This window comes from Ambystoma mexicanum, chromosome 8 (genome assembly GCF_040938575.1).
Source record: "Ambystoma mexicanum isolate Mex_15411 chromosome 8, UKY_AmexF1_1, whole genome shotgun sequence".
NCBI lineage: Eukaryota > Metazoa > Chordata > Amphibia > Caudata > Ambystomatidae > Ambystoma > Ambystoma mexicanum.
In genome coordinates, this window is record NC_090929.1 from 271,812,879 (window position 1) to 271,832,818 (window position 19,940).

Genomic DNA, 19,940 nt, shown 5'->3' on the forward strand with positions numbered 1-19,940 from the left:
ACGCGGACTCGCCCATCATCCAGGCCACTGCTGTATAACGTCACTTGTTCCTGCAATGTCTTCGAAGAGCGAGGGCGTCATTAATCATGCCACCACCCGAATGAACATTTTAAAATGGTTCAATTCTGTCACTGTTTCTGAAATACAGTGGGGAACAGAAAGAGAAAACGAGGAGGTCACATGGAAAAACCAAACCACAGGCACGCGCCTCTCCCGCTTCTGGGCACTGTAATAATCACTGAATTATTACCCAAACATCGGTGTTCAATGTATCGTCCTTACTATGAAAGGATAACAAGCTAAGTGTTGGCGGTCTCGTGCGGGCCGCCTCCGTGAGCCCCCCACCCCCTGTAGAACAGAGACACGGAGACGTGGATGTTGTCGGTGTGGGCTCCCCGGTGAACTGACGTCACCAGGAGCCGCCCCGTTTATTTAAACAGGCACGCGACGGAGTTGACGTCACTCCGTCGCGTGCGGACCCTTAAAGGGGCAACGCCACACTCCTCCTTTTCCATAACAACAAATTGGAAATAGGAGTACATAACTAGCACACATCTAGAACACACAACACTCTGTAAGTTTCAACAAAACCCCCATTTATTGACAGCCACCCCGGATCCCCCGTGTGTACCTGTCATGGCCTGACCATTCATCCCCGGTCAGCCTCCCCGCTCAGTCCGTAACATAGTCACTGAGACGGGCAGGTTTCCCACGCCCTGATCTCAGGGGGTACCTCCTGCCGCCGTCTCGGGCTGGTGTTCCGGGGGTGGGTCCGCCTCGAGCCGGCGATTCCACTACGGCGCTTTCTCCCCCACCTTCATCCAAAACGCCTTCGCTCTCTCGGCTGTCCGGGTCGTCCACTCGGGATTCACCAATCTTCCTGAAGAAGGACGCATTCCTGGTCACTGATGACGTTCCATCTGATGCAGTCACCATTGACCCCTTGACTGCCACCACGTCCAGTGGAGCAGGCTCGTATGTGAGTGACAATTTTCCATGGGGATGGCGATTTCTCACCAGCACCTCATCCCCAAGAGCAATGTGTGGGGGTCTGAGCCCCCTCCGGATGTTCTCCATCTGCGTCCTGATCTGTCTGTCCTCTTCCACCTGCTCATTGTTGATGACGGCGGGGTCCCGGTCCCCCAGTTCCGGTATGACATCTCTCGGGCACCGCTGGAATAGTGCTTCGGCCGGGGCCACCCCCGTAGACGAGTGAGGGGTGGTGCGATAGCCTCGTAGAAATACGTACAGAGCCCTCTTCAGACACTCCCCTTTTCCATGGGCAATGCGGAACACCTTGTTGAGGGTGCGCATCATTCGCTCGGCCTCCCCGTTGGCACGGGGCCACAGTGGGGTGACCCGTCGGTGTTGAATGCCATACTCTTTCATGAGCTCTGCGAAGCTCTCCCCCTGGAACGGGGCTCCGTTGTCCGAGCACAGCACAGAGGGGAGGCCATGAGTGGCAAAGATCTTTTCCAGCGCCACCACCACGTTCTCAAATGCCACGGAGTCTATGAACTCAACTTCCGGGTACCTCGACCACTCGTCTACCACCACAAGAAAATGCGTGCCCCTGGAGGTAGACCCCGAGTCGGCGTGCACCACCTCCCATGGCCGAGTCCCGCGGGGCATTGTTTCAATGGACGGTTCTTTCAGTGCCGGGGCCGCCGCCTGACACCACACACAAGAGGCCACGAACGCCTCCACCTTCCGCTCCAGCTCAGGAAACCACACCTTCTGCCGGAGGCGAGCTTTGGTCTTGGGAGCCCCTTGATGACCCTGGTGTGCTAGCGCGATGACCTGCGCCACTTTGGCCTGGGGCACCACAATCCTTTCCCCTCTTAGTAGCAGCCCGGAATCGGAGAATGTTAGCTCCTCTCTCACTCTCCACAACTGCTCGAGAGTGACCCGGGCCTCACACGTTCTTCGCTCCACCGCCTCCAGCACTGTCTTCCAGGCACCCTTCTGCATGGCCTCCCTCAAGATGGAGAAACACTCGTCATTTTTCGACGCCGCCTCTAGTTCTTCCACCTGCATGGAGTTGGGTGTCGCAGTCTCTACAACTAGGCAGACGTGTTCGTCAGCTTCCTCCGCCGACGCCGACTCCTGCGAGTCGTTCCTGGGGTGACGAGATAGGTAGTCCGCCGCATTGTTGGCGCCGGGACGATAAGTCAATGACACCCCGTACTCCAGCAGGGCGAGCATCCACCGCTCAATCCTTACTGGCGGGCGAGATGACGAGCCCGCCATGATCGGCAGCAGCGGCTTGTGGTCCGTGACCACGGTCACGGGACGCCCCAGAATGTACAGGCGGAAGTGTCGACAGCCCCACAGCACCGCCAGGGCCTCCCTCTCTATTTGAGAGTATCGTTGTTCAGTGTCAGACAGGGCCTTACTGGCGTAAGCTATCGGCCGGACCTCTTGGTCTTTTCCTACTTGTGTAAGCACCGCCCCTAGCCCATATGGGCTGGCGTCTACCACGATCTCCGTCTGCAGGCCTGGGTCAAAGAATGCCATAGTGTCATGCGCCGCCAGTGCCCCCCGAATGTCGTCAAACGCCGCCTGTTCCAGAGGGCCCCACTGCCAGGGGGTGTCCTTCTTGGTGAGCGCCCTCAGGGGCTCAGAGCGGGATGCGAGATTTCTGATGAACCGGCCGCAGTAAGTGACCATCCCCAGAAAACTCCTCACCTCCGCAACATTTTCAGGCGGGCGCGCCTCCTTGATGTCTCTCACTTTGCGGGGATCTGGTGACACCCCATCAGCCTTGAACACGAACCCAAAGAATTCGATCTCCGTCTTCAGAAATTCGCATTTGTCCTTATGCAAGGTGAGACCCAGCAGACGTAGCCGTTCAAAAGTCCTGGACAGGCGTGCCAGGTGCTCTGTTTCGGACTTGGCATACACCAGGATATCATCGCTGATATTGATGACGCCCTCCAGATCCGCCAGTGCACCTCTTATTATGTTTTGAAAGACCTCCGCTGCCGAGGACACCCCAAAGCTTAGTCTTTTATATCGGTAGAGCCCCCGATGTGTGGTAAAGGTAGTGATGTATCTGGATTCGGGGTGCAAGACCACCTGATGATAGCCCGATCTCAGGTCGAGTTTTGAGAAGAATCTTGCACCCTGCAGCTCTGCAATAATGTCATCGATGGTGGGGGTGAGGTGTCTCTCCCTCTTTATGGCCTTATTGGGCAGTCGCATGTCCACACAGATTCTCACAGCATCGGGTTGTTTAGGCTTGCGGGCAATGACGATGGGGGACACCCAGGGGGTGGGTCCATCCACCTTTTCGATTATGTCCAACCCCACGAGATTGTCAAGCTCACGATCCACCAGGTCCCTAAGATGGAACGGAACCCGTCGGTGCTTCAGCGCCACTGGTTGTATGGATTCGTCGATATGGAGCCGGACCGGCTCACCCACCAGCTGTCCAATGCCCTCAAACAGGGATCCATGTTTGGCCAGGAGGACCTGGATGTCCTCCAAGTATACTGCATAGGCGAATGTGACGATACCCAGTGCCTCCGCCGCGGCACAACAGAGCAGGGTGTTATCGCTCACCGGTGTCACGTAGAATCGAGCCCGTATGTGTGAGTCCCCATACTGCACACCGGCCACGAAAACACCATCCAGAGGCAAAGGCCGGTCCCCGCCGAAAGTGAATATGCGTGCCTTTGGCGCCGCCAGCGCAGGCGGGGCCAGCATGGTCTTGTAATGCTGGCGGGCCATTACGTTTACCGATGCGCCAGTGTCCACTAGCATCGGCACAGAGTCTCCATTCACCAGCACATTGCACCTGGGTTGTCTCTTGGAGCGGGACTTAAGCATGCTCACGCTGGACACGAAAAACACGTTCTCCTCATCATCGTCCTCCTCCTCGTCCTCCTGGGGGGCTCCTTCGTCCCCTTGGTCCACTTGGGCAACGTTGGAGGCCCTCTGGGGGCGGAAGAACCCGGCTCGAACTGGTCCTCTTGGCACTACCTTGGGCGCGGCTGATTTGCACATTCTTGCGAAATGGTCCGGGCCCGCACATCTGCCACATTTGACACCCATGGCCGGACACTCTGCGGGGTGTGGGAGATCATAGCCACACTTCGAGCACGGGACATTCGACCCCTGTGCGCGCTGACTCTGATTGTTCAAAGGGCGCCTTGACCCGCGGCCTCTTCCGACCGCGCAGATCTCTTCCAACTTGGCTGGGCGAACCCCCGCTTCCATCCTGGTTGCACGCAGTTCGGAGACTTCGTGGCACCTCCCCAGTTCTAGGATGCGAGGGAGGGTGATGCCCGGCTCGCGCAGGATCTGGCGTCTCAGCTTCCCCGAGCTGCATCCCTGAATGAGTTGGTTCCTGATCATGACATCGGGGTCATTCCAGGCACACGGTGCTGCCAGGCGCCGCAGCCGCCCAAAGAATACATCCAGAGTCTCGTCATCTTTTTGGCGGGCCGTACCCATAAGGAAGCGTTCATAGTCCGCATTGGCCATTGGCAGAAAATGATTATGGAGCGCCTCTTTGGCCGCCGCAAACGATCCATCCACCGGCTGTAGGGACATAAATACCTCATGCACCGCCGGGCCAGCAGAGTACAGTAGGGTGGCCAGCTTGCCGTCATCCGTTGTTTCCATTGTGGCCCTGAAATACATTTCCAGTCTATCCATCCACATCTTCCACCTCTGTCCAAGGCCAGATGGAGCACCTGAGATATCAAACTCAGGCATTGGTTGCAGGGACCCCGGTGGTTTCGGCGGAGGGACAGGTGGAAGTACAGGCGGTGCCTGACCCACAACAGCAGGAGGAGCAGCAGCAGCAGCAGCAGCAGCAGCAGCAGCAGCAGGATCCATAGTGGAGAGCGCACAGGCACCCCAAAAGAATGACAAGAAAAGGGGCCGCAACTCACCACCAGCCGTGACTCTTGCGGAGGTATCACCTCAGTCAGCCTGCCGACAATGATGTGTCCAAAAATTGAGTAGAGGAAGAGACCCCTATCTAACCAGCAGGCCTCCCACGGAGTCTCTCAGCCTCTGCTCGACGAAATTAGCATAAATTGTCAAAATTTTTCCCTGAAATTGACATGTGCTGTGTCCAGCGATCATCCGCCGCTGAAATGTCCAAAAATTAAACCCGGATGGCTCACCGACGCTTCGTTACGAAGCCGTGAGTCCCCAGGGCCTATTCACCAAAATGGCCGCCGGCCGCGTGCGTCGCTTCCTTCTCTGCGGTGTTCGGAGTTCGTCGCGCGCTCACAATCGATCATCTGCGTCGCGTCGGAACTCCCCCGCATTTCATGGAAGCGATCCCGGTCTCGTCGCCACTGTTGGCGGTCTCGTGCGGGCCGCCTCCGTGAGCCCCCCACCCCCTGTAGAACAGAGACACGGAGACGTGGATGTTGTCGGTGTGGGCTCCCCGGTGAACTGACGTCACCAGGAGCCGCCCCGTTTATTTAAACAGGCACGCGACGGAGTTGACGTCACTCCGTCGCGTGCGGACCCTTAAAGGGGCAACGCCACACTAAGTAGGCACCGCGGATGACTCGAGCTTGTGGAGTGCACGCTGGCGCATTTGAGAACTGAGTTCCTAACTCGTTATTTATCTGCAAAGTAAGACAGGTGTGATGATAAAGTGTCAGATGCATAGCTCTGTATGTAAACGACAGGTTATAGATATGCATAAAGACTGTATACAGTACGGACGTGGCTAACTAGTCCGTTAATGTTTACTGTTTAGTTGTCGAATAACACAACCTGGCAATTCAGTCTTTGTTGTGCTGCATAGAAACTGCCTTTATTGGGAGTGTTGCTACCAAGGACGGGCCTATTTGTCAGAGATGGGAAAGGGCACGTGGACATGGAGCTTTCCTCCGGCGGCCATACGCGGAATGGTCATTAGGGATCGTACTAATAAGCAGGTCACTGTCTTAAGAAGTGCAGCAGGTACGGGGAACAACAGGTCGCATTTCGGGTTCTATGCGCCGAGGCTCCAGTCCTCTCGATGTCCCTACCGGGACACGGGCGGTGGCAGCAGGGATGAGCGATCGTCGGCGCAGAGATGCCTCCACCTCCTCAGAGAGCGGTTCCACAACTCTCCCGCCTCGTGTTCACTATTCTGGGCAATGACAGCATCGCAGGCCCGAGGGAATGTGCCACCGCCACCCCCTCCTCCCCCAGAGATGCTTAGAGTGAGAGATGATCTCACTCTGTTTACCTCAGTGCCGCCCGGCGGCTGTCACTCGTCCTAGCCCTCCCCCGTCACAGCGAGAAGGCAAAGTGTGAGAGAACGTGCCTGGCAGAGACCATGGCCAGCCCCTACTCGCATATCCGCCCACCCCAGGGAGGGAGGTGTGAGCAACCCACATCTCCAAGCACAGGGGAGAGGAAGTATCTGCTAGGAGAGCACAGCTCAATGACATTTGCACTATTTGTATCGCTTCTGTCTGAATGTAACAAGTCATTAACAAGGCTATGCACAAAGGTTTGTGCATAGCGGCCACCTGACCCCATGTGACAGTGGTCAGCAACACCCATTAGAAACACCCATTGAAACTTCAAACCCTGCCTGCGTTCATGGGATGGGTGATTGTGGCTCTGATGACGTGGGGAGTTTACACACATGGAAACGGCTAGTCGGAGGGCAATTTTGCCATGATATCACTATACTTGTAAATCAGTTATGCTCAACGTGGGTATTAAAGATGTAAGACCTATAAATGCTCTGGACCTCTTTTAAGCGGTAATTCCTATCTAGGTCACTGCATTTTGCATGAACACCCCCCCCCTTAAAGGTACTTATTTAATCGCAAAGCAAATCGGAATTTTCCTTCTTTGAGAGCGTTTTGTTGCTTCAAATTTTTCTTTGGCAATTAATTGGTCTCCGGTATGTCTGGTCACTTACCAGTAAGAGATGTATTGGATCTTACACGGGAGTTGAACCTGCCAGTAATTGGTGGCACCACAATAAAAAAAAGGCATACACTTTAATGCAGTCGAGTTAAATTCTGGGACAAAACTTTGTTTTCATTTAATAATCAGAGATATGCAGCATCCTGAGATCGGCTGGCTGCATGCAAATGGCCAGACCTCCATTAGTGCAAGCGAGCAGGTGAAGTGAACAAGACTAAAATCAAGAGGGGACTCTAACCAGAGACATTTTTTTAAAATAATAAGCTGTTATGCTGCATTTTACAGCAAAATGTCACGAGAATTTAGATAAAAGACATGTTTTTGAACATTTCTGTAGTGAACAGATGAAATATTGTAATTATTCAAATGGCAGTTTACTAGTAGTGCACAGGAGCCCTTAAACGCAGCATGGGCATGGCCATCTAAACATTCTGCAACTCATAGAAACAATAAATAAACCGTAGACACATATATATATTTATGACATAAAATCATAGAGGCAGTGTCTGCTATAGTTGCCACTGTCACAGAGGGAAATGTCAGCAGAAATGTAAACCAGTTAAAATATTGTAGGATTTGGAAGACCTATACATCAAACTGAAGGTTTATTTTAATTTATTTGGAAGTGCTAGTTTACAATTTGGGGTTTTCAGACAAGGTAATCTTGTTAAGCACTTTCTTTTATAGGGTTCAAAATAGCTGCACCAGAGGTACTGAAGTAATCTCCAAGGCACATGAGCGACTAGTTTTATAATGATTGTAGCTTCATATGATTGTAGAACAAGGAATTCTTTATAGGGAATTTTTGTGTAACTTGTGGAGCTCAGAATAACTTGCCTTCTCTGTTTTATAAATGGTGTCACATTCTGGCTGTAGAAATACCACAGTTGCTTAAAATCAAATATGCTGAATAGGAAGGTGAAACTTTCTCTGTATTTATTTAGTTGGTTACACTTTTGCTTGTCACCGTGCTTTAATTTCCCATACATTAAAGCGGTTTTGCTTTAACTACAGTGGTGATTCCAGAAAATGAGTCTGCTTTATCATTGTTCTGCAATGACCTCTGTCTGTGTGGGGCCTGCGGAAAGGGCATCTGTTTGCCTGGCCCGGCACACAGGCCTTAAGTTTGACATTCTTGGTTTACGATTATTTGGTGATAGCTGCTTACCCATTCCAGAGACAACTATATCCGTTTTTGATTGAGGAAGTTTCTCCTTCCAATTGAAACTTGCTTTATCCGTCCCATTCATGGGTAACCCTGGCACTGTTAACACATGGAAACTCTAGCACCTCCCACTCTTCAGATCTCTTGCGCACGGAGATCTCTGATAAAGCATATTCTCTGGCAGAGCCAATAGTAGAGGAACCGGAGTACTCGTGCTTCTCCCACACACTCAAGTATACTTCCTAAGGTAAAATATTTCTGACCAAAAGAGCCCACGACTTTGTATTTTACAAATTGTTTGTGACCGACAAAAAAAAAAAGAAAAAACACTGACGATGGATGCAGGCATATCAGAACTTACCAATGCAATTGAATGATAACTCCTGCTGGCAAAAGAAAGAACATCCATCCCCATTGACCTTGTTCATGTCATCACACTCTTCTGCCAAGTCTCTGTAAAGAAAGACACACATTACTGTGACAACTACGCCAAGTATAACAATCAATTAGTAAAAGTGTATGCGGGCAATGAAAACATATTGCAACCACATTGCCACCCAATGTTGGGTCTAGAAATCTATATCGCCAGAAATCACCATCCAGATAAAGTCCTCTTCTAAACCTTTATATTTCGGAAATATTGCCCTCTCTACCAACTGGTTGTATAAAAGTCAGCATTTCTAGTGATTATCATTTCGCACGTCCATTTATAAACCTATAGAAAAAACCTGGTTAAAAACCCCAATGGAATATCCATCTCTCACAATAAGTAGCTCTAAGTGGAATTATCTGTCGACATGGCTGGTCATGTCTAAATATCACCACTAATTAACTTCTAGTTGCACCCCTGCGCCTCATGCATAGTTGTATGTGCTACGCCTTGGATAAGTGTGTTTGGGTTATAATACTCCATTTAATACTCTATCAGGAAAGGTCCAATTAATTATGTGGAACAAACTGTTTAAAAGCGATGTTGATCATTTGTAGTGGCATAGTGAAAAGTTAGATTTAAGTTGTGTTATTATGTTTGTATCCAACTTGATGGAAATGAGTTGTGTTAAATGGATTTGAGAGAAATATCTCACAAATAAAAAATATTGATTTTGACTGAAACATATTCAATTGGAACATTTGAACTAATTCAAGAATTAGTAGTAAGAATACAAATATCTGTTGAATCTATAATTACTGTTAAAGAAAAAATGCAATTTGTTGCTTTTTCCAATAGGTGTTCATTCACCCTTTTGTAAAGTTACTCTCCGTATCAGAGATAGAACACATCTAAATTTGCATTAGGCAAAACAGGTCATAATGATAAATTCTACGTTATAGCTCCTAGTTATACCAATATTCAGAAAGCTAATAAACATGTATGTACTTTTACAGATATTCACAACATAACCTTTACACATCTGTGGATATAGCATCTCTAGCAACCAGTATCTCTAGAAATGACCAACTCCACAAACCAGTATGTCTATAAATTACTATTTCTAGAAACCGCCAGTGATAAAAATCTATATTAATGAAAATAAATGCCTATAAAATCAAAATTTCTAGAAGGCCTTCAAGAAATCATAATCTCTAAAAATCACAACTTCTAGGTTTTGTACGTAAAATACTAATTTCTAGAAATCAATGTTTTGAGGAAAGATGGGCTAGGATGGAGGGAGTCAGCAACAATGCATTGCCTTAGAGAGGCAGGTGGGGCTGCTGCAGTACCAGTTGAATGTCTGTGAACGGCTTTGGAAACAAATGATGGAAAGTGTCAGGTCTGGATGTTGTGATCCATGGTTCTCTATGGGTGGAGAAAGTGATAGTCTGTTGGAATAGGGACTCATGAAACCGCAATGTCATTAGGCCTAGTAAGATAGTTGTTTTTTGTCCTCCCTCTGTTTCCCCTTCCTTGCCTTGAAACACGTGTGTATAGGCACGCTATAAATGCCATATCATATCACATCAAGCCCCCTGCCAGTGTATTGAAAATGTACATGCATTTGAATTCATAGATGTTTCTGCCTTTGTCAGTTCTGAAATTAGCCGAGTACAACAATTTTGAAATCATCAGGGGTATGAATAGCTTCTGAAAAATGCTCTCCATTGGACTCTCGTTAGTACATCGCTTGACACTTTGACGATGAAGGTTCATGTGTTTATGTAGAAGTTGACTAGATTCCCAAACATAGTAGCCCTTTCTGGGACATTTGTTGCACATAATCAAGTAAACAATATTGCTGGATGCACATGTAAACCCCCCATAATCTTGTAGTCCTGCCCCATGTGGGGTATCTTGATTGTGTCCGAAATGTTTATATGTGGGCAGGATAGGGATCTTTTGTTTCTGCAAGGCACAGTTCCATCGCCCAAAAACTGCTCTTCCTATGAGTTGAGCTGTGTAATATATATATATATATATATATATATGGGATACATTACTCACTGTAATCGTATTTCTGATGCTTGTATCTGCTTAGATTCACATGCTGTGCATAGGCCGACATCTAGTGGAAGCTGCAGAGTATTACAGTTTGTTTTTCGAAACTCGAAATGGGCGTCGACACAGGGCGTGCCAGTAATACTATCCCTAGTGTGACGTCCACTGTACCCAAGATCCCTCACGCGTCTAGGATTCTCAGATTGTATTTTTTCTGACATGAGGTAGCATGAGGAGTAGCGTGAGTACAGATAATCCAAGCAGATAGATAGAAAGGTAAGACTACAAGCAACCATGCGCCTTCTCTCAGAGGGGAGGAAGGGTGGGTCGCATGTGAATCTAAGCAGATACAAGCATCAGAAATACGATTACGGTGAGTAATGTATCCCTTCTGAGGCTTGTGGAATCTGCTTAGATCACATGCTGTGCATAGATTAGTGAGCAGTACCTGAAGAAGGAGGTGGGATTTGAGAAGGGTCATGAGCAAATAAGTGTCTTAGAACCGCTTGTCCCGCTTGTGTATCTGCCTTGGAATGGGTGACAATACAGTAATGCTGAGTAAAAGTGTGAATAGCGCTCCAAGTAGCTGCTTTGCAAATGGTGTCAAGGGGTACATTTGCAATGAAAGCCAGAGTGGCCCCAATGCCTCTAGTAGAGTGGGCTCTTGGCGTAAAAGGCAGAGTTCTTTCAGAGAGTGAGTAACAGCTGGATACAGTTAATAATCCACTTCGAGATGGCACCTTTAGAGACGCGATCCCCCTCTCTGCCTGTAGCTACGGAGACAAACAGTTGATCTGTTTTTCTTAGCGGTCTGGTCTTATTTACATAGTAGAGGACCGCCCTACACGCATCTAGGGTGTGTAGTTTCACCTCAGCCGAGCTTTGAGGGTCCTGGAAGAAAGCCGGAAGCTAGATGGACTGGTTTACATGGAATTTTGATATAAACTTAGGTGAGAACCTAGGGTGTGTGCCTAAAACCAGTTTGTCTTTGTGGACAGTAAAGAAGGGATCCTGCACTGACAGAGCCTGAATTTCACTGACCCTTCTTATAGAAGTAATAGCTACTAAGAAGGCCGTTTTAAGTCAGGTGTTTGAGACTGCTTTTATGCATGGGCTCGAAAGGGGGTCCCATGAGCTTGGGTAGCACCACATTAAGGTCCCACCCTGGTGGTGGGTTTGAAATAGGAGGGTGAAGTCTCTTTACTCCTTCCATGAAGGCTTTAACTACTGGTACTTTCCACCACAAGACCTTGCTATGGGAAGTGGTGTATGCCGACAGGGCTGCCAGGTGTAATTTCAGTGAGTTAAAAACCAATCCTGCATCTAACACGTGGAGCATGTATGTAACAATAGTGGAAGGAGTGCAATCAACAGGGTTGATTTGTATACTCTGGCACCAGATAACGAACCTCTTCCACTTGTCAAAGTAACAGTGCCTTGTGTTTGGTTTCCTAGATTCTTTTAGGATGTCCATACACCGCTGTGGTAAATTGAGATGTCCAAACTCTATGACCTCAGGAGCCATGCTGCCAAGTTCATTGAGTTGGGTTGCTGGTGCACTGTTTGACCTTGGTGCTGGGACAGTAGGTTGTACCAGGCTGGAAGTTTGATGGGCATGCACACCACCATCCTGCGTAGGTGTGGGAACCACGGTTGTCTTGCCCACATGGGAGCAACTAGGACGAGCGTCATCGACTCTCTGTTCATTTGTTCACCACTTTCCTGATGAGAGGAGTTGGTGGAAAAGCGTACGCAAACATCCCTGACCAGTTCATCCACAGGGCGTTCCCCTGGGAGTCTGGTTGGGGGAACCTGGATGCAAATCCTGGGCATTGTCTGTTTTCGCTTGTGGCGAATAAGTCTATAGTGGGGAAACCCCACTGAGAGAAGATATCTTCTACGACCTCTCTGTGTAGAACCCATTCGTGTTCCTCTGGGAGGGAGTCTCTGCTCAGAGCATCCGCTAGGGAATTGAGCTCCCATGGAACATGTTGTGATGACAGGAAGATGTTCCGTCTCAGTGCCCATATCCAGATTTTCTGGGCAAGCTTGGACAGATTTGGCGAACGAGTCCCTCCTTGCTTGTTCAGGTAGAACATGGCTGTTGTGCTGTCCGTCCGGATTTGCACTGACAGGTTTAGTAGGTGGGGCTCGAACGCTTGAAGCGCTCTGAATACTGCCAGAAGCTCTAGCAGGTTGATGTGGTTCTTGGCCACTGAGGGAGACCAGAGACCCTGAGCTGTGTGGTGGAGATGGTGAGCTCCCCACCCCGTCAGACATGCATCGGTAGTGACTACTGCCTGTACTTCGGGATCGTAAAAGGGTTTCCCCTGTGCGAGATTCTCTCTTGTCCACCAGTGAAGGCTTTGTACTAGTGTTGGCGAAACGACCACTAGATCGTCCCACTGACCACTTGCCTGAGACCACTGTTTCACCAACCATTCCTGCATGGGACGCATGCGCAGGCGCGCGTGGGGGACCAGGTAAATACATGACGCCATCATGCCCAGTAAACGCATTGCTTTGCGTACCGTTATTTGGTGACCGGACTGATAATGCGGAATTTGCAGTAGTATATTCCGAATTCTTTCCACTGAAGGAAAGGTCAACCCCTCTTGAGTATCTAGGATTGCTCCTAGGAACTGTTTGGAGGTGCTTGGCACCAGGCTTGACTTTTTCTCGTTGATTGAGAAGCCTAACTCGTGGAGGAGGTCGATAGTCCTTTGAATGTTTGTCCTGCAAATTACTGGGGTTTCCCCCGTTATGAGCCAGTCGTCCAGATAAGGGTACACCGGGATTGCCTCCCTGCGTAGGTGTGCAGCCGCCAACCCCAGTACCTTGGTGAATGCCCTTGGTGCCGAAGCTATCCCGAAGGGCAGTACCTTGAATTGGTAGTGCCGACTGTCCACCTTGAAGCGCAAGTACCTTCTGTGCGCTGGGAACATGGAAATATGAAAATAAGCATCTTTCATATCCAAGGTTGCCATGTAATCCCCCTTTTTTAGGAGGGGGATTACCTCTTGTAGCGTAGTCATACGAAACATTTGGGGCTTGACATACTTGTTGGCAGGCCGTAAGTCTATTACTGGGCGCATTGTCAAATCTTTCTTTGGCACAAGGAAGTAAGTTGAATAAATACCCTTGTTTACCTGGTGTCCCGGGACGAGTTCTATCGCGTCCTTTTCTAGCAGAATGGCGATCTCCTCGAGGAGCATCTTCTGATGTTCTAAAGAGTGTACTCTTTGTCGTGGAGGAAGGTTCTGGGGACGCTGCAGTAGTTCTATACAGTACCCTGTGGATACTGTTGACAGCACACATCTTTTCTGATGTGATCCCTTCCCAAGCCTGGGTGAAGTTGGAAATGCGTCCCCCTACTGGGGTTGCGTGAGAAGGCACCCTGAACTGAGCGTCACTGCTTTGGTGGAGGCGTGCCGCCTCCCTTGCTGGGGCTGCCTTTACCACGACCTCTCCTATTACCCCTGCCGTAACCCTGGGTAGACTGTTGTTCCGCTGTGTACCCTGCACCTGGGAATAGTTAGATCCTCTCTGGGAATTTTGGCCGCGTGGGCGACGAAAATTACTATTTCCTCTCTGGTTAGGGGGTTTATTGGTTAACTGGCCAAGGGACTTGAGTGTCTCGTATTCGTCCTTGGCATTCTTCAGTGCGTCTTCGACCACCTTACCAAACAACAGATCGGCTTCCACCGGTTTGTCCAACAATGATGCCTGGGTTTCTGCCTTAAAACCAGACTGCCGTAACCACGCATGTCTCTTGATAACAGTGCCTTCTGCTATCAATCTGCCTACGTTGTCCACGGCGTCAAAGGTTGCTTTCAAAATGCAACCAGACACGGCTCTACCCTCTGCGGAAATCCGAGCTAACTGGCCCTTTAAAGGTTCCGGAGCAGAGGCTATGATTGCCGCGACTTCTTCCCACTGATGGCAGTTGTAGCTGGCCAACAGGGTGGTTGAGTTTGCAATCCTTGCTTGATAGGCGGACGTCGAGGCTACTTTCCTGCCGAAACCATATCGTTTTTTGCTCTCCTTGCCGGGAGGAGCTTCGGACGATGACAAGGGTGTTCCAGCCCTCTTACGTGTGTTAGTGACAACTAGGGAGTCTGGCTTCAGATGTCCTCTTATATAGAGAGGGTCAGACTGGGCTGCCCTGAAAAGTTTTTCAACCCTGGGATTGACTGCTCTGGTGAGGTTCGGGTTCACCAGGGACGGGTCTATTCTTCGCTGAATGGACTTAAGGATAGGGATGGTCTGGGCAACAGGCCTCCTTTCTCCCACTAACTCCTCTGCAAAGTCCCTCTCCTCCTGGACACCGTGGATGTCAATATGGAAATTTTCTGGTGCACGTCCGAGAACCTCGTTTAGGAGGGGTTGGTTATCGACAGGGGAGTCGGTAACCGGGGCTTCGTTTTCTACCAGGGAATCTACTCTGTAGGTTTCAGGGTCTTCCTCTTCCTCTTCTTGGTCCTCATCATCCCCATAGTAGCCCGTCCCGGTTTGCTCTTCTAACATGCCAAATTCTTGGTCCTCACCAAAGGAAGCCTCTCCTTGATACAGTGAGCATGGTCGTGAGTATGGTTGTACCTCGAAGGGGTCTGTAGACCTCATTGGTGTCTCAAACTGGGGCTTCTTACTCGGGGGGATAGGATCGTTAGAGCCTGAGGGTATCGCCCCTTGCGGATCATACGAAAGGAAATGGTCTGGATTTTTATCGTAAAAGTCAGCCAAAGAAGACATCCTTGACGTGACCCTATCTATGTCTTCACTCGACCATTTTTTGGAACTGGGAATGACTCTCTCAGCAAGTCTCTGGGATTTATCTTGAGTAGATTTGCTGGTTTTAGACATATCAGCAGACCTGGTCTTGTCTGTCTGTTTAGGGGGAGTGGTGTGTTTCACAGGTGTGGAAGAGTGCAAAGGCTACTTCTTCTGCTGTTTTCCCCCCTCCCCGTGAGTGGAAAAAAGTTTTCCCTGTCCTTTTGTGGCTCCGGAGGTTTTCGACGCCTGGCATCGAGGATCGGGGGTAGGGTCCCTGTCCTTCGAGCGTGGGGCCTCGCTGATCTTGTCTGCGGGCTCCGACTCCTGGAGCGCGGCCTGGAGGTGGAAGTCGTCTTCGTCCTCCGACGATCGAACTTCTGTTAGCCTAGGGAGCGAGGCACTCTTGGCAAGAGTGGATGATTGCCTGGAGTCATGCGGCGATCTCGATCGAGAACGCCCAGAGGACACCGAATCGGACCGTTCTGTTTGTGCCTCTTTCCGAGAACTCGACGTCGTCGAGTCTTGGTTGGACTTCGTGTGTTTAGTGTGTGTGGTGTGTGAAGCGCTTGTGTTGCCGGGGGTCTTCCCCATAGCCACCCTGCCGGATGACCTTCCGAGGTCAGGGACTTGCGCTCGGCTGTCTTTCGACGCCGTAATGCCCTCGCCGCCCGAAAGTACGGCGTCGCTGCCGTCGCTGAAGGCGCCCTCTGCTGCCATGGCAGCCTGCCTGGCGTGGTGGGCCCAACGCTTCGTCGAACAGTCCTTAAGTGTCTTAGGTTTAAACCTACTACATGCTCTGCAGTTCGCTTCGGGGTGGTCCCTCGGCAAGCAGAGATTGCACGTGGCGTGCCTGTCGACCCAAGGATATTTGCGATTGCACTTGGGGCACAATTGAAAAGGGGTACCCTCCATACGCACCTTGAGGCAGCGGGCTGTTAAGTGTAGGAAATGTATAAGGTGTACCTATATACCAAGAGTGTAGAGTATGTCCAACCCCCCACTCTTCCTACTTGCAGGGCCGAGGCCAGAGGCCTTCCAAGGCCCGGGCCGAGGCCAGAGGCCTTCCGAGGCCCAAATCCGTCGTGCAGCAGTCAACGGTCGATTTCTTCTCCAGCCGGTGTCGAGTGTCGAAGTTCGACGTTGGGATGGGGAAGGATGTAAATAAATTAATATTTTAGCAAAAGTATGGCTAAGGCCAGGGGACTCGGCAAAATGCTTCCGAGCAGTATGGCGGAAAAAAACAATCTGAGGATCCTAGACGCGTGAGGGATCTTGGGTACAGTGGACGTCACACTAGGGATAGTATTACTGGCACGGCCTGTGTCGACACCCATTTTTGAGTTTCGAAAAACAAACTGTAATACTCTGCAGCCTCCACTAGTCCACTAGATGTCGGCCTATGCACAGCATGTGATCTAAGCAGATTCCACAAGCCTCAGAAATATATATATATATATATATATATATATATATATATATATATATATATATATATATATATTTCTGAGGCTTGTTTCAGTTTTCTTGTACTTTGTTAGCCAATGGTAATAAAAGTGCTGCTCCAAGAGACAAGATGATACCTTAGTTAGGATAACAACATCATTTATTTGCAAGCTTTCATAATCTTCAGATTACTACATCAAGTATACGCAAAATGAGGTTTTTGGAATCACGACAGCTCAAGGATTCACTTCTTGAATGTTTCATCTGTTCGTGTCTGCTTCTGGTTTGTTTCCTTCATAAGGAGCTTCAGAAGTTCCCCCACACATTCCAGTCAGAAAGATTTAAGTGGGGAACTGAAAATGACATGCAAGCAGGCAAGAGAAAAGAAAAGTGCTGGGCTGCCCTCAATGAGGCATGAAGGAATGGGGTAGTGTCAGTCGTAGCACGTGTGAAACCTACTGAGGGCTGGTATGTTTTAGACATAGGGCCTCATCACGAGTCTGGCGGTAACCCTTAAATGCAGCGGTACCGCTATTACCTCTGCATTTAAGGGTCCGCCAGATCATGGCTTTGGCGGATTTCCCCCCAGCTCTGAGCTGGGGGGAAATCAGCGGAAAAATTGTCGATTTTCGGCACGATTACCGCCGGCGGGAAATCCACTGGCGGTAATAGCGCAAATTTTCCCCATTGGGCCCAATGGGGAATGAGGAATTCCAGAATGGGCCCAATGGGGAATGGGCAATAACCATAACCTAATAGCGCCGGGCGGTTTGGCGGTAGGGCTATTAGCGCTGCGGCTAATAGCGCCGGCGTTACCGCCCAACTCGTAATGAGGCCCATAGTCTAATACATGTCCATCTCCACTAAATCTGTTGCGCACCTTGCCCACATACGCTTAAGCTTGGGATAGAAAATGCAGCCAATCACTTGCTGGACAATTGCACGCAGAACATTGTTCAGACTGTGGGTAACATTTTCAGCCTCCACGACCTCTACAATGAAGTTGATTATACCGGGCTGTTTTGCAGGCTTGTTCCTGTCCTGGTGACGTTTCAGTGTGGGTTTTTTCACTTCTCAACTTATTCAGCTCATACCAACTTCACTCAGGGTTGCTCCTTCGTGAATTCTTACACACACTTATCTGTCAGGGTTTCATTTTCTTTTGTTACACAACCGGTCCCTCCTAGACACTTTACTAATTCAGGTTTCTCAACACCATGCACCTAGGTATTCCATGATTCACAGTAAGTTTCTTCTGGATCATGGCATTATCAGGGCTTTCCAACAGGTCCATCCAGACCGTTGGCTTAATCAGAATTTACAAGTCCTTCCTTGGACCTTTGGCTTTCTCAGCCTTCACAAACCTTCAATGGGCATTAGTCCCCACTCAATTTCCAGGAAGTTATTGTATAGTCACCCTACTGCCATGGGTTACATTTCTAATATCTTCCCAGTGGTCACAGGGGGAAAGCCTTACAACCTGGCAAACCAGTTCCCATAGGTCCAAGAGTTGCTTTGATGTACCTTTAGGAACTAACGCCTCTTTGAGGTCTCCTGGTAGCAGCTGTTCTTGGATATGCTTTTCAACTGTTAATGAGCTCTGCTGCCCTCCGACAGGTAGCTGTAGTTTTAAGTCTCTTCCAATGTTTCGCCTTCACCTGGGTGGGCTTCAACTCCTGGGTGTCCATTTGTATTATAGGAGGCATGCAGGTACAGCTTCCTGCAGCAAGATTCTCCCTGACTGAAACTTCCCTCCTTATTTAATACACCTGGTTTTGAGGAAGTTCTTTCCAGGCACTTGCCAATTGCTATGTCCTTTGTCTCCTTGAATTCCTACTCAAATTCTCAATTGTCCTCATTAAACTCCGATTAGCCCAGGTTTTGCATTGGACAAACAATTGATATAGTAACAGTCGAATGAATTGGGACCACAAGTTTTTAAAGGTGTCGGCGGTGCTCAGCGCCACCTTGAATTTCAGCTGTTCACCCATTAGTCATAGACAACCTGCGAGCACACTGCCTGAGAATGCACAGGGTTTTGGATCTCTGGCGAGTGTATTCCACTGGTAAGACTTGTTAGCATCTTCCATAGCTACAACCTGTTCATGGTCTGACTCTGGAATTTCCGTGGTGCTTTACACTTCCACAATTACACTACAAGAGCCGAATGTAGTCGGTCTTGCGGTCTCTGGTACTACAAGTCCATATTCTGACTCGTGGGCTCAGTGCCCATCATGATATGGCCCTCAAAGTAATTTCCTGGGTTAGGAAACATTACTCCCATTTCAGGAGTTGGGAAAACTCCTTGCCACGTACCAGGATAGCTTGTTTTCTGACAGTGTTTTCGGGTGAGAGTTTTTTTCAGGAGAGTCTACCTGTGTATAATGGCGAAAAGTGAACCAGGGGGATCCCTCCTCAACTGGGAAGAACATCTGTCAGCAGCCGAGCAATCCACTCTGGTGGGTCACTTCCCCCATAAAAAGGATGGGAGTTCTGACAATCCATCACATAATATAAATTGTTTTTTTTTTTTAGATAATTTTAGCTAAATGAACATTATGGCTGCAATGAAAAACAACACAACTCCACAAATTCGCAAGATATGCTTATGAAAGCAACCCTCCCCCTCCATTGTAAAACAGCCATATTTCAGCAACCACCATGAACGGCTCAGGATGCCGACTATTGTGTTGACTGGCATGGACAATTGAGTCTTCAGAATAATGTTTAAGGTTGTTCAGGGTTTTGTTTACTGTTAGCTCTGAAATCAATTTTTAAGTCACCTGAACCAGTTTGTGGCAGTTCTCTAGTCTCTATGAACAAATCCGCAGAATGGCCATGGGTACCAAAGTTGCACCTTAACAGAAAATCCTATTGATGGGCAACTGAAAAAACCATTATGCTTTAGATAATATGACCAGCCAATGGAATTTGAAAACGTCTGTTGACAACCAAAGAAAAGAAAAGTATTTTTCAACATTATTTTCTGCTTGAAAAGGTTTATGAAAGTTCACCAGTTTTGGGATGAGTGTTTAGATGACCAACTTTAGATTCCAAACATATTTGCAGATATGCTGATACTTAGGCATATTTAAATGCAAAGATGATGTAAATAGATAAGGACATTTCATTGTTTTTGTTTATAAAAATGAATACACATAGAAGAAAAAAATTGATCTTTTATAGATTCACATGTTTATTGAATATATACACAATAGCAAGCAG

The 19,940-nt window shown here is 48.9% G+C and overlaps 1 protein-coding gene across 1 annotated transcript in view; it reads right to left on the minus strand.

The window, feature by feature from the left end:
- The window catches only part of PAPPA (pappalysin 1), a 2,238,202-nt gene that overhangs the window by 595,186 nt on the left and 1,623,076 nt on the right, over nucleotides 1-19,940 (minus strand). The window contains exon 9 of the mRNA XM_069609668.1: nucleotides 8,427-8,518. Coding sequence (XP_069465769.1) covers nucleotides 8,427-8,518 — 92 coding nt within the window. The remainder of the gene's footprint in view (nucleotides 1-8,426; nucleotides 8,519-19,940) is intronic.